General features: G+C 35.8%; 1 protein-coding gene across 1 annotated transcript; it reads right to left on the bottom strand.

The window, feature by feature from the left end:
• Nucleotides 1-5,239: 5,239 nt before the first annotated feature.
• Nucleotides 5,240-7,973, bottom strand: LOC137962427 (large ribosomal subunit protein uL14). The gene is made up of 4 exons (XM_068809281.1): nucleotides 7,896-7,973; nucleotides 7,268-7,552; nucleotides 5,623-5,664; nucleotides 5,240-5,489 (listed from the first exon to the last, which is right to left on the bottom strand). The coding sequence occupies exons 1-4, from the start codon at nucleotides 7,906-7,908 to the stop codon at nucleotides 5,407-5,409; spliced, it is 423 nt and encodes a 140-aa protein (XP_068665382.1). The 5' UTR covers nucleotides 7,909-7,973; the 3' UTR covers nucleotides 5,240-5,406.
• Nucleotides 7,974-12,115: the final 4,142 nt, after the last annotated feature.

Raw genomic sequence — 12,115 nt, 5'->3', positions numbered from 1 at the left:
AACGTGGAGATGAAGGACCGCTGCATCCCCAACATCCAGTTGAAATGTCATTTGCACTCCACTAACGACTTCAACTGATGAAGGGCGTCATGCGGTTGATCTTCATCTCGGACTTCAAGTTGACTAACACACCCTTATTTTTATATCGGATTATTTCATGGGTTCTTTTAAAAATTTTATTATTTGGTTCGTGTTATATGTGTTGGAAGATAGTCGTCTTATATACAGTTGCTGCTATGATGTGTCTTTGGGGACATTATTTCTTGGGTTCTCTTTCGTGTTATATATCACATTGGGAAACCATGACGGATAAACTTATTATTACATCTATGTTATCCTCCCCCCCCCCCCCCCCTGTAAAGGCTTCTATGTCTCCTACCACTTGAGAGTCGTTGTCCTGTGGAGGGACACGGTGGTGGATACTTCAGAGCAATGCCGATAAACACACTACCGATAGAAGATAGAGTGTGTCATACATACTTAGGACAGGAGTATGAAGCAATGGCTTACCAGCTAGGAGTGATTTTTACTCTCACTTATATAATGCCGCAGGACCTCATGGAAGGACGCAACAACGTGAGGGGGAATGTTGGAAGATGAAGGCAATGGAAGATGTGCCATTTTATACAAAAATATTATATACATCATTTGCAGCAAGTTGGGAGTTCATGTTGTTCTCTCACCCCCAGCTTGAGGGGGAGTGTTAGAAGATAAGCTCAAGCCCACAACACCAAGGAAGGCCCACATATCTAAGATTATTATAAGATGGGCCACACGACCAAGGAAGACCCACAAGATGGGCCCAAGCCCATAAGAAGTAGGACCCACAATGATTACCATGAGCTGGCATCCTTATCACATCAGTTGGAAGATTAAGAAAAACTCACAAAAGTATATTTATCTTAGGGTCACGTCCAAGAAGAGTTTTAGTTTGAGTTATGTTTGTCTTTTATCTATATTGAGTTATTTAATTATGATAGGACTTATCTTCAAGTGTTAGAGTTTGGGTGTAATTGGGGCAAGGGCAGTTTTATTGTAATTGGACTCTACTACCTTCTTTTATTATAAATAGAGGTTCATGTACTCTCATTACAACAAGTTATTGATGTCAATGAAGTATTTCACTTTTCCATCAATTCAATAGACCCCTTTGTAATAGAGACAATGACAGGAGTTGACCCTCTCAAAAAAGTGAATTTTGAAAATGAAAAGAGTTGCTTCCTCTCAAGGTTTATCGGTAGCCACTAAAATTGACAAACTTATCCACCTACCTCTCAAAATTTATCTTGTAGGACTTAACATTAATATCACAAAAAATGACTTAAAAAATATAAGATACAACTGTCTCCAACTAATTAAATTCAAAAGAAATATCATCAGATTTAGATGCTATTAATCATGAAATTAAGTTAAAGTATAATAAAATAAATATGTAGACAATGCTTAATAGATGTATAAAAATTTAGAGGTACGGAAACCACTTACTCATGCTCCAAAGCATTCAAATAAATTATTAATATGTTATATATAAATAATAATAAAATAACAACATCCATTTTGTTAAAACTTAGGATTCCATGATGTATAATCACAATAGAAGAGGATTAAGGGGTGAGAAGAAGAAGAAGAGTTGTAGAGAGAAGGTTTTAGAAGGAGAAGAGGAAGAGTATCGGATTTGGAGAAAAGAGGAGGAAGATTAGGATAATGGACTTGTCCAAAACCTCCCCCTTAAGTTGTATTTATTGATATCAAAAGTACTAATATTACAAGAATACTCTTCACCCTATTAAGAGTGAATAAGAGATATAAATCATAAACTAATTGCATCAGTGTCATCCTAATTACATCATATCTTCCAACACTCTCCCTCAAATTGGGAGGTAATGACAGTGATCCCAGCTTGAACCAAATAACATAGATGTAGTAATAAACTCCTCCATCACGGTGTCCAAACACTGAGCACCGACTCTCAAAGGGTAGAAATGTGTGATAAAATATAAGTCGAAACCAACCTCAAAGAATTTCGCTCAAATATAATGATAATAATCACTAAAGTTGGCAATGCTTGTCATTCACAAGATGACCATAAAAGACCCAAGGATACTAATAAAAAGTAGAGTGGGTGATGCCTATCATTCATAAGACGCTGATAAAAGACCATGAGTACCAATAAAAATTCTCAAAAGACTTAAAACACCCATATAAATAAAAGGGACCAACCAAAGCAATGCTTCAAAAGGTTTGGCCAAAGGGTTAAGTGAGAGCCAAATAAAGGATGATAGGAGAAAACTACCAAATAAGAGGGTAATGAGTAATGAAGAAGATAAGATGTTGAGGCCACCATGTGTTTTATTTTCTTAAGAAATTCAAATTATGCATCAAACGAACCAATGCTGACAATAGTTAGCAACCGAAGAGTCCTTCAATAACAGCAGCGGATAAGGCCAATGCCCAAATAATAAATGTACCAATGAAAGTCATTAATAAAGACACATAAAATAATCTGTAGCAAGTTCATCATTGAATAAGGAGAATGTGTGCAAATAATAAGTTGGAACCGAGTAATAAATTGCTTGTAAATGATGAAGTAAGGAAGTAATTTCCAACCCTTGTTAAACTTCAAGCCGAGAGCTATTGATCCTCTTAGGACTAACAAGGGATAATAATCAACTCAAAAAAGAATAAATTAAGTACAAGCTCACCAAAAATATTTGTGAATCACCTTATCACTAAACTTAGCTCGAGATGTCCTTCCTTTGCAAATTGAGTTAGTCCAAGTTTATGATGTGTTTAGATCAATTTTTCATCCACTAATTAAGGAGGCTAGTAGTATTAACTTCACAATATCTCAAATATCAATTGGGATAATTTGTTTAAGAAGAAACAAACCAAATCAAAGAGCCCAAGTAAGTGACAACTTGAACCAACTCGGCTCAAGGAAGAATTTGAGCCCAATCTTTCAATTTCAACTTAAACTCAATTATTGACTTTAGTTAATTAATCATGCACTTAATTAAGGAAAGTCTTGGCTGGACAAAAATCATATTTTTTAATCAAAAGAATGATAATCAAATTATCCACTAAATCATGATCTTGAGAATTTTTTTTCATAAAATCAATCAGATCCAAATATAAATAAGGAAACTTGCCCTTGTATTATGACACCACTTACCAAAAAATCAATCTTTCCTTGTTTTAATACTCAAGGATATCAAATTAGATTCTTATAATGTTTCCAAATCACAAACAAAATTTCACAAAATTCGTAGCTGGCAAAAAAGGTTCATAATTCAGAACAAGAACACTTATTTTATTTGACAAATAAATCAAGAAATTTTTTGAAAATATGATGATCTTCTAAAGATTCATTCCAGATATTGTTAGTTAACAAATAGAAACTTTCCAAGGGTAGATCATTAGATATTTTTCTGACATTGTTGATCAATAACCGCAACTCAAAAAATGTAGCAAAAAAATTGGCTTAAATTTGGATATTCACATGCAATAGGATACCAACATGAACTTTGATTCTTCCAATGCAAATATCTCCTTAAATATAGATAAGATTGAAATGAAATTTTCTCCTTAAAAAAATAGACTTAAATACCTTTTATCCAAGTATAACTTCTCTTTATAAATATACTTATTTTGAGATAAATAATCGGATAGGAATTTGGACATTGTAATCTGGCCGAACTAAGTATTCTTTCTCATTTGGCCAACATGATCATTGATTTTTTTGAGATCGATATCTCCATATAAAGAAAATCAAATTGAGAATTGGTTAAATAGGTAAGAAAATCGACTTACAGGTCTTTCTTTTGATATATAGTTCTCATTTTCTATGGCATAAAATAACTCGAAAGTTGAGTCTTTCTGCTAATGTACGAAACTTTTCTGCTCCTTGACTTTTGCTTCTTCAGATGTAGATTTCTCTTTCTAGAAAAAATTGATCTCAACGATTCTTTTTGAATTGGAAATTAGACTCAAATATCTTTCCAGAGATATATAATTTGATATATAAAACATACGTTTAAGAGAGTTAAAAATCCAAAGAAAGACATGAATTGGAAAAAAAAAAAGACTTCGAGAAAAACAAAAACTTCTATATAATCACAGTAGAAAAAGATTAAGGAATGAAAAGAAGTTGTGAAAAGAAAGTTTTAGGAGGAAGAATAATGAATTGGAGAAAAGAAAAGGAAGATTAAAATAATAAATTTGTCCAAACCCTCCGCCTTAAATTGTAATTATAGATATCAAAAGTATTAATATTACAAGAATACCTTTCACCCTAATAAGAATAATTAAGAGACATAAATCGTAAACTAATTACATCAATACCTCCCTAATTATGTCATATCTTCCAACACGTTTTAAATCCAATTCAATCCAATTTAATTTACGGATTGAGTTGATTTTAGATAAAGTTTTGTATTTAAATCCAATTCAATCCAGTTTAATTTACGGATTGGATTGATTTTAGATACAGTTTTGTATTTTTGACATTACTATATAGTGATGCACATTAAGCGAAGATATATTTTTTACTCAATACTACAATCCATTTATTTACAGATTGAATCGAATTTTGTTGATCCAAATCGGTTTGTCTTACGGATTTTAATCCAACCCTTTTGCTGTTACATTTGTTTCGATGTTTTTTCTGCTTCCAGAAGGCTTAGGAACTGGCGGGCAGTAGGGAATTTGGGAACTGATTCGCTTTGCTGACGTCGACACCTCACGTCGGACTTGCGACTCTCCCAAGGAAATAATTTTAACATTTTGGCGCCGATAACAAAGATCTTGGCAACAAGTTGGTCAATCAATGCAATGCATTCGGATTTTCAGGAAAACAAGATGCTGCTTACGCGTAAGCTATGCTCTCCTCCACGGGTCCCAACACCCGATTTCTGACAAATCAAATTCGCAACCCTCCCCCAGGACCTGACTTCCAGTAAATCTACAGCTTCAACCAATCATGTATAAACTCAAACAGGCTTCGACCTCGATTTGATACACTTCAAGAGCAAACCCATAACAGATACCTTCCACGATAGCCATTCACGAGTCAAAAGTTCGTGGTGGATCTCGGTTCTCTTCTACATGAAATGCTTTTCTTTGCAACAACGCTACAGACACATCAAGTAGAATTGAGTAATTTAGTCGTGTTCTTCTCTTTTCCCCCCTGCTAGATGTAGGATGAAGGGAAATTACGTGATGCTCGCATGGAGAGACGAGATACAATCAACTGTGCTGCAACTTTTACCTTGCAACTGCCTCATCACAAGCAAAGCTAAAGAAAACAAAAATTCATGAGAATATGATCCCACTGGATTAAATCATCTCATTTGTCAAACAAAAAACTTCAAAAGAATCCTAAAATTAACTCTTGAATGATGATATCTCTCAGACAATAGCATTGGCAGCACTGGCAATCCTCGGCCACAAATCAGCACATTCCTTTCCAATTGGCCCTGTAATGGCTGACCCTGAAAACCATACAAACACATCAAAAGGAAACTGGTGTTAGGCTTAACGCAACTGGGGTTTTATTGGTTTTTACACAATGCAGTGTTAAAACGACTAAAAGGTCACTCTTAAAACTTTTGGAAGGGGCAGTACCTTTCATTTCTCCCTTTGGATTCACTATTACACCAGCATTATCTGCAGATAACGAACACATTAAAGCTTAGTCAAGAATGTCATTTTTAAGGTAATTCAATTGATGTTTGGAATATTAACTATCTTGTCCATACTCATGGCCCTTCAGCAGAAAACATTTGCAAACAAATGATAAATACAGGGCATGGCTAGTAAAAAACAAGTGAACATCAAGGTAGAAAACACAAAAGTCAGAAACTATGTGTTGTCATAGGAAATCGAAATTACAAAAAGTTACTAGATTTTTTTATTGAAAATGTTAAAGAATAGTCCTACATGGATTAGTGAGTACAAAAATCTTGAGCTTATTAGTTGGGAAATAGGTTTCCTAAGTTGGCTAATCATTTTGAGATGGGCCTTAGATCCAACTTCACATAGTATCAGAACAGATACTCATATGTATAGCGACAAAAAAAAGTCACCTAAACTATCAATTTGTAAAGCCACAAAAGATGGCTAACACGTAAACTATTTACGTGTAGAACCACAAAAGAGGGCCTACACCTAAACTATCTACTTGTAGAGCCAGAAAAAGAGGGCTTATACCTAAACTATCAACTTGTAGAGCCACAAAAGAAGGCCTACAGCTAAAACCATCCACTTGTAGAGCCACAAAAGAGGGCCTACACCTAAATTATCCACTCGTACAGCCACAAAAGATGGCTTACACGTGAAAGGGAGTGTTAAATAATAATCCCACATGGATTAATGACTACAAAAATCTTGAGTTTATTAGTTGGAAAAAAAGTTTCCTACGTTGGCTAGTCATTTTGGAATAGGCCTTAGACCCAACCTCGCAAAAAAAAATTCCTACAGAAAAATAAATTCTCTTTTACCAATTTTTTTTTTATATTTGAGCATTTACTGTTTAGTTTTTCTCTCATTGCTTATCGGAGCAAACTCATTTTTTTATCCTTTTTAACTTTTTTGTGAGACAAGAAGGATTGGAATAAAAATTTGTACATCCCAACGAACTGGTTTGTGATCAGATATCTTTCCATTTTCACCTCTTTCCTATATTTTTTTACTGACATAAACACACCATAAGTCCCAGAATAGTAGTCTTGAGTCTTTAAATTCTGTGACTTGATACCATTAACCAATAGGGCCTGTATAAGAATTCAACTTCACAACCGGACTGTGAGCATTCACTTTGAAAGTGACAGACATATAGGCATCAAGGCCAGATACTTTCCATATGACACAGGTTACTATGTTGATGACCCTGATACCTTTAAAACTAGGTAGAGGATTCCATCTATATTACCCAGACACTTAACGACTTTACAGTGAGAGAAGTTGGCATCCCAAGAAATTTAACAGGAAGCATTAATTTGAAACCTTAAAGCATCAAGCAGTACTTTACAGCTCATTCATGTAATAGGTGATGATTTATTTTGAAATGTTTACCAAGAGACATCATGATGTATATAACGACATCCAATGCATGCATCTCGCTGTGGACAAATCGACTAAAACAAAGATTGCTCATCCAGTAAAGAAGCAAATTCATGGTCCAATAACCCTACTCCCACAAAGAAAAGTTTCCATACAAAAAAAAGAAGATAAAATAGCACTAAATACAGTAAACAATAAAAGCGCCTACCTTCGAAGTACATGAAGACACCGTCCTTTCGGCGCCAGGGCTTGCGCTGGCGGACAATGACAGCAGGCATGACCTTCTTACGGAGATCGGGCTTTCCTTTCTTCACGGTAGCCATAACCATGTCTCCAACACAGGCAGATGGGAGACGGTTGAGGCGACCCTTGATCCCCTTCACGGAAATAATGTAGAGATTCTTAGCTCCTGTGTTGTCAGCACAGTTCACAGTCGCTGCCACCGGAAGACCCAGTGACATCCGAAATTTGTTTCCGGCGCTTCCTCCGCGACCTAACACAATATACAAAGAGAATCCACTACATTAACGACAGGCTCGTTACTATTCGCTTGTAGAAGCAAAATGAAACAAAGCTTCTTTCCTCATTCATGTCAACTTTGCTCTTCAACAAAAAAAATCCGCCAGATCGATAAAAATTTACTTTTGAAATATTATTCTATCTTACTGATTAATGGATTTGAATACGGGGATCATAACAGGAATTAAAGAAACAGTGAACCACTAGGGATCAAACCAGCAAGCAAAGTCCAATTTTTTGACAAAGCTAGAATCAAAGATTTGTTAAACAAGAACCAGAAGCTTAAAACCTAAAGCGAAATGTTGGAAACAACTTACCTCTCTTCGACATTGTTTACGCAGGAAAATGCGCCCTCACGATCGAGCGTTCTTGTTACAAGGCTTTCACTTTTATACTTCCTCCCTAGGGTTTCTCGAACAGCGCAACTTTTTTAAATGGGCAAATTACAAAGAATGCTTTGCCTTCTCATAAAATGACGTACTTACCCAACCTTGAATCTGACGAGCCGAGATCAATTCCAATGGTATATGCATAGGCCCAGTCAGGAATCTATTACTTTTGTCCAGGCCCAGAGCCCACACTTTGCTAAAAGGAGTCGGAAACAATTTATTTTCTAATTGTCACCTTTTACTTTTATTCGGATCGGTTATGGATCCGTGGACTGAATCCGCAGTCCACACGTTTCCTTGCACGTTAGCTTGTTTAATGGCTTAGTGGTAATTCTATTTACCTGATTATTCATATATTTTGCCAGTTTAAAATAGATATTAAATAAAAATCCTTATTCGATTAAAGATTAAGATAATTTTATCTATTTACCCATTTACCACTAATAAATTAAAAGATATGGATAACGGTTATTTTGTACCCGATTATCCAATTGCCTAAAAATATTTAAAGATAAAGTTAAAATTCCTAACATTATCTCACAATCCATAATCCAATTTCACTATCCTGCTTGTCCACTATCCTTTTATAACTTATCACATGTCACATGTTAGGTGCATTAACCAACATTGGAAAGGTATTGACCAACTATTTTCTTCAGAATGTAACAAATATCAAGAAGAAAAAGGGAGGCATAGTTTTTTCTTGTTCGTTGGCTAATTGAAAATAAAAAAAGGAGTGAGAATTTCATATATTGAGTAGGCAAGGAGAAGGCCACACCTCTTTTTCATTGTTTTCTTCTATAAGATTAAGAGAAAAATATTGTTGTGCAACAAAAAACTTTAAGAGGAAGAGAAAATAGATCTTCACCGTGAAACAAAACAGAATACGGAGTTTGATTTCTAAGTACTGATGAAGGTAACCTATTGATAAGAAAACATGATGTAAGAGTAACACGAGGCCAATAAAAGTAGGATACCTTCATGGAATAGAGGAGGCCCCGAGCAACTTCAAGAAGGTGACGATTCTTTCTTTCAGCAACACCGTTTTGTTGAGGGGTATAGGCACATGATGTTTGATGAAGAAGCCCATTACCCTCACAAAACGATTTAAACTCATTAGACAAATATTCCTTCGTATTATCGGATCTAAGGATTTGAATTTTTTTTCCAAAATGACTTAACTATTGCATGAAAGTTTTTAAAAATAGAAATAATTTTTTATGTCTTTAAACAAAAACAACCAAGTCATTCGGGTAAAATCGTCCACAAAAGTAATAAAATATTGAACCTGAGAAACGTTAGAGACCTTTAAAGGGCCCCATACATCAAAATGTATTAATTCCAATTGATCAGTACTAGTAGTTGTAAGACAAGGAGAATATGTACTCCTAACATGCTTACTTAATTGATATGCCTCACAATTGAAATTAGACAAAGATTTAAGAGATCAACTAAAGAACGAAGTGGCAAAGTAGATGGATGACCAAGCCAGTTGAGCCACAGTTGAGCATCGGATGTAGTGGATGAAATAGAAGCTACTAGTGGAAGAGTAAAATAGTATAAACCCCCTTTTTTTATGGCCACCACCAATCACTTGTTATGTAGTTAGATCCTGAAATATATATGAAGATGATGAGAAGGTGACAGAACAATTCAATTGTTTGGTTAATTGACTAACGGAGAGCAAATTTAACGGAAATTAAGGAACAAATAACACATCTTGGAGAGGAATAGACGCGATAAGAGAGGAGGAACCCTTGTCAAGCACCTTGGTTTGGGAACCATTAGCAATAGTGACAAATTTATGAGGAAGACATGGAGACAATGAATGAAGCATGTGTTTGTTACCTGATAAGTGTTCGGAAGCCCCGGAGTCAGTGATCCAAGAGGAAGGGGTTGAAGCAAAGAAAGCATACTTGAGGCAATGGTAGTGGCAGCAGTAGGGCCTGGTGGAGTAAAAGACTGATCAAATAAGGATTTCAACTTTTGAATTGCAGCATAGTCTTGTCTTCTGCAGAAATAGTCACATTCCCGGAATGAGAATAAGCCCTATCCTTCTTTTTCTCAACATTAACTGAGGCTGGATTATCTGTCGCCCAACCAGGCTTGCCATGGAGTTTCCAGCATGAATCCACAAAGTGATTTTGATCACCACAGTTAGTGCACAATCGAGGCTCAGTGCATGAATGGGTCGAACCCGTTCGACCACCTCTATTGTAGCCTCCTCTTGTATTTTTACCACGTCTTCGAAATGGGGATGATGTACCCCGATTACCAGAGAACAAAACTGATGGAGCATCAATCAGATAAGGAGGAGATGGACCAGGAATCTGTAACAACGTAGCACAGAAGTCATCAAAAGAGGGAAGGGTAGAGGAATTAAGAAGTTGAGTCTTAGCCACCTCTAGACATGGCTTAATATTGGTAAGGTAAATAGCCGCTGCCGGAGCCTTGAGCTGTTTTCTTGGACAACAATGTCGGTAGAGTATGGTTGAGCAATTTTCCATTCTTGGAGAAGGCCACGAAATCGGGCTAGAAATTCATGAATATTATCTCCTTGTTTGGTAGCCAGCATACTTTGGAAAACATCATATACTCTTTGCAAGGTGGCGGTACTGGAATAGAGCTTAGCACATGTGTCTCAAATATCCTTGGAAGTTTCCAAGTGGATCACATTGTTAGCGACATGCTCTTCCATGTCGTTAATAAGCCAATTGATAACCATGTTATCGTTTTTTACCCATTTACGGTAGACTTCATCTTCTTCATCATTCGGAAGAGGGATTTTGATAACATGACTAAGAAGGTCACGAGTAATGAGGACCCTCTATACCGATTGTGACTAGCTGAGGTAATTGGAAAGACCTCTTAGTGGAATTGTAGTAATTCGGAGTATGTCACTCTTCGTATGTTCACTCTCCATGTTGACGCAAATCAACTAGGTCAATTATCAAAGGCACTCAAATAACAATTACACAATGTAATTTGAAGTACCCGTAGACCAAATTAGCCACCAAAAAATAAGTAGAGAATATTTTCACGAGAATAAGCACCAAATTATGGAAAAATTGGTGCTTTTGTCAAGTGATAACAAGAACTAGCCACTACTCAACTTCCCTTATATTTATCAAAAAAATAGAGAGAAGAGAATAGATGTAACTCTTATCCTTAATCCAAACTCAACCACAAAACCGAGAGCAACTTTAGACAAGGCCTTTCTTGGAAAACCGAGAGAAATTTCTTAGCAAAATAAATTCCAACTCATGGGAATACTTCAACATAAAAAAGATTTAATTGTTGAAGTTCAAACGCAAAAATAATAGGGATAAGTGAGTGCTGGAATTCCATCAAACGTATAATGATCATCTAACAACATAACACACTCCCATGAGTAACGTTTGATTATAGAATTTACAGAAATATATACTGAAATCCCATATCAACAATGTTTGATTCCCGTTACATAAAGGTAACTGAATCCAAATAACAAACCAAAAAAATAATCATTGATTAATCATGTAATTTTGGTACAAGATGATCAAGACTACACTATCCTTTTAGTCATACAAGATAGATCTTCACAATGCTTATGAAGATTATCTTGCCTTGATGTGAATCAATAATTCAAGAAGAGGGAAAAATTGAAAACGTAAAGAGAGAATATGAAAAAAAAAACCGATTTTACCTCTCTTCATGGCAGAACTCCTTCTATACACAAGTTCTTTAATGGATGACATAACTACTTGGATAGGGATCCTAACACCAAGCTCTGATACCATGTAAAAGTTATGACCCCATGAGAATGACTATAGGTTAACATGGAAGAAGAACGAGAGAAGAGAGAGAAGAGGGAGAAAGGAGAAGGACGTTAGAGAGGAGAGTTTGGATTAAGGGAAGGAGAGAATGCGTCAAGGGAGAAGAGAGGGTGGCTGGACGTTTTCTCAAAGAGAGGGGAAGGCTTGAACGTCTTACCTCTTAGCCAATGCTCTTATTTATAGTGTTACAAAGCCCTTAGGGTTACAACTCAAAAGATTAAAAGACATACTAAGACAATGTATTTACGTCTTCATGCCATCCTTATGGATCATACCATAAATAACCACTTTACCACTCCTTTGACGTGTGGGCTTCAAGTCTTGAGCTTGTGG

Source organism: Aristolochia californica, unplaced genomic scaffold (genome assembly GCF_029961685.1).
Source record: "Aristolochia californica isolate CCGP_79_NKW_82.1479 unplaced genomic scaffold, dmAriCali1.0.hap1 SCAF_4, whole genome shotgun sequence".
In the NCBI taxonomy this organism is placed as follows: Eukaryota; Viridiplantae; Streptophyta; class Magnoliopsida; order Piperales; family Aristolochiaceae; genus Aristolochia; species Aristolochia californica.
Note: the sequence above shows the minus strand (reverse complement) of the source record. Positions and strands in the feature narration are given on the sequence as shown.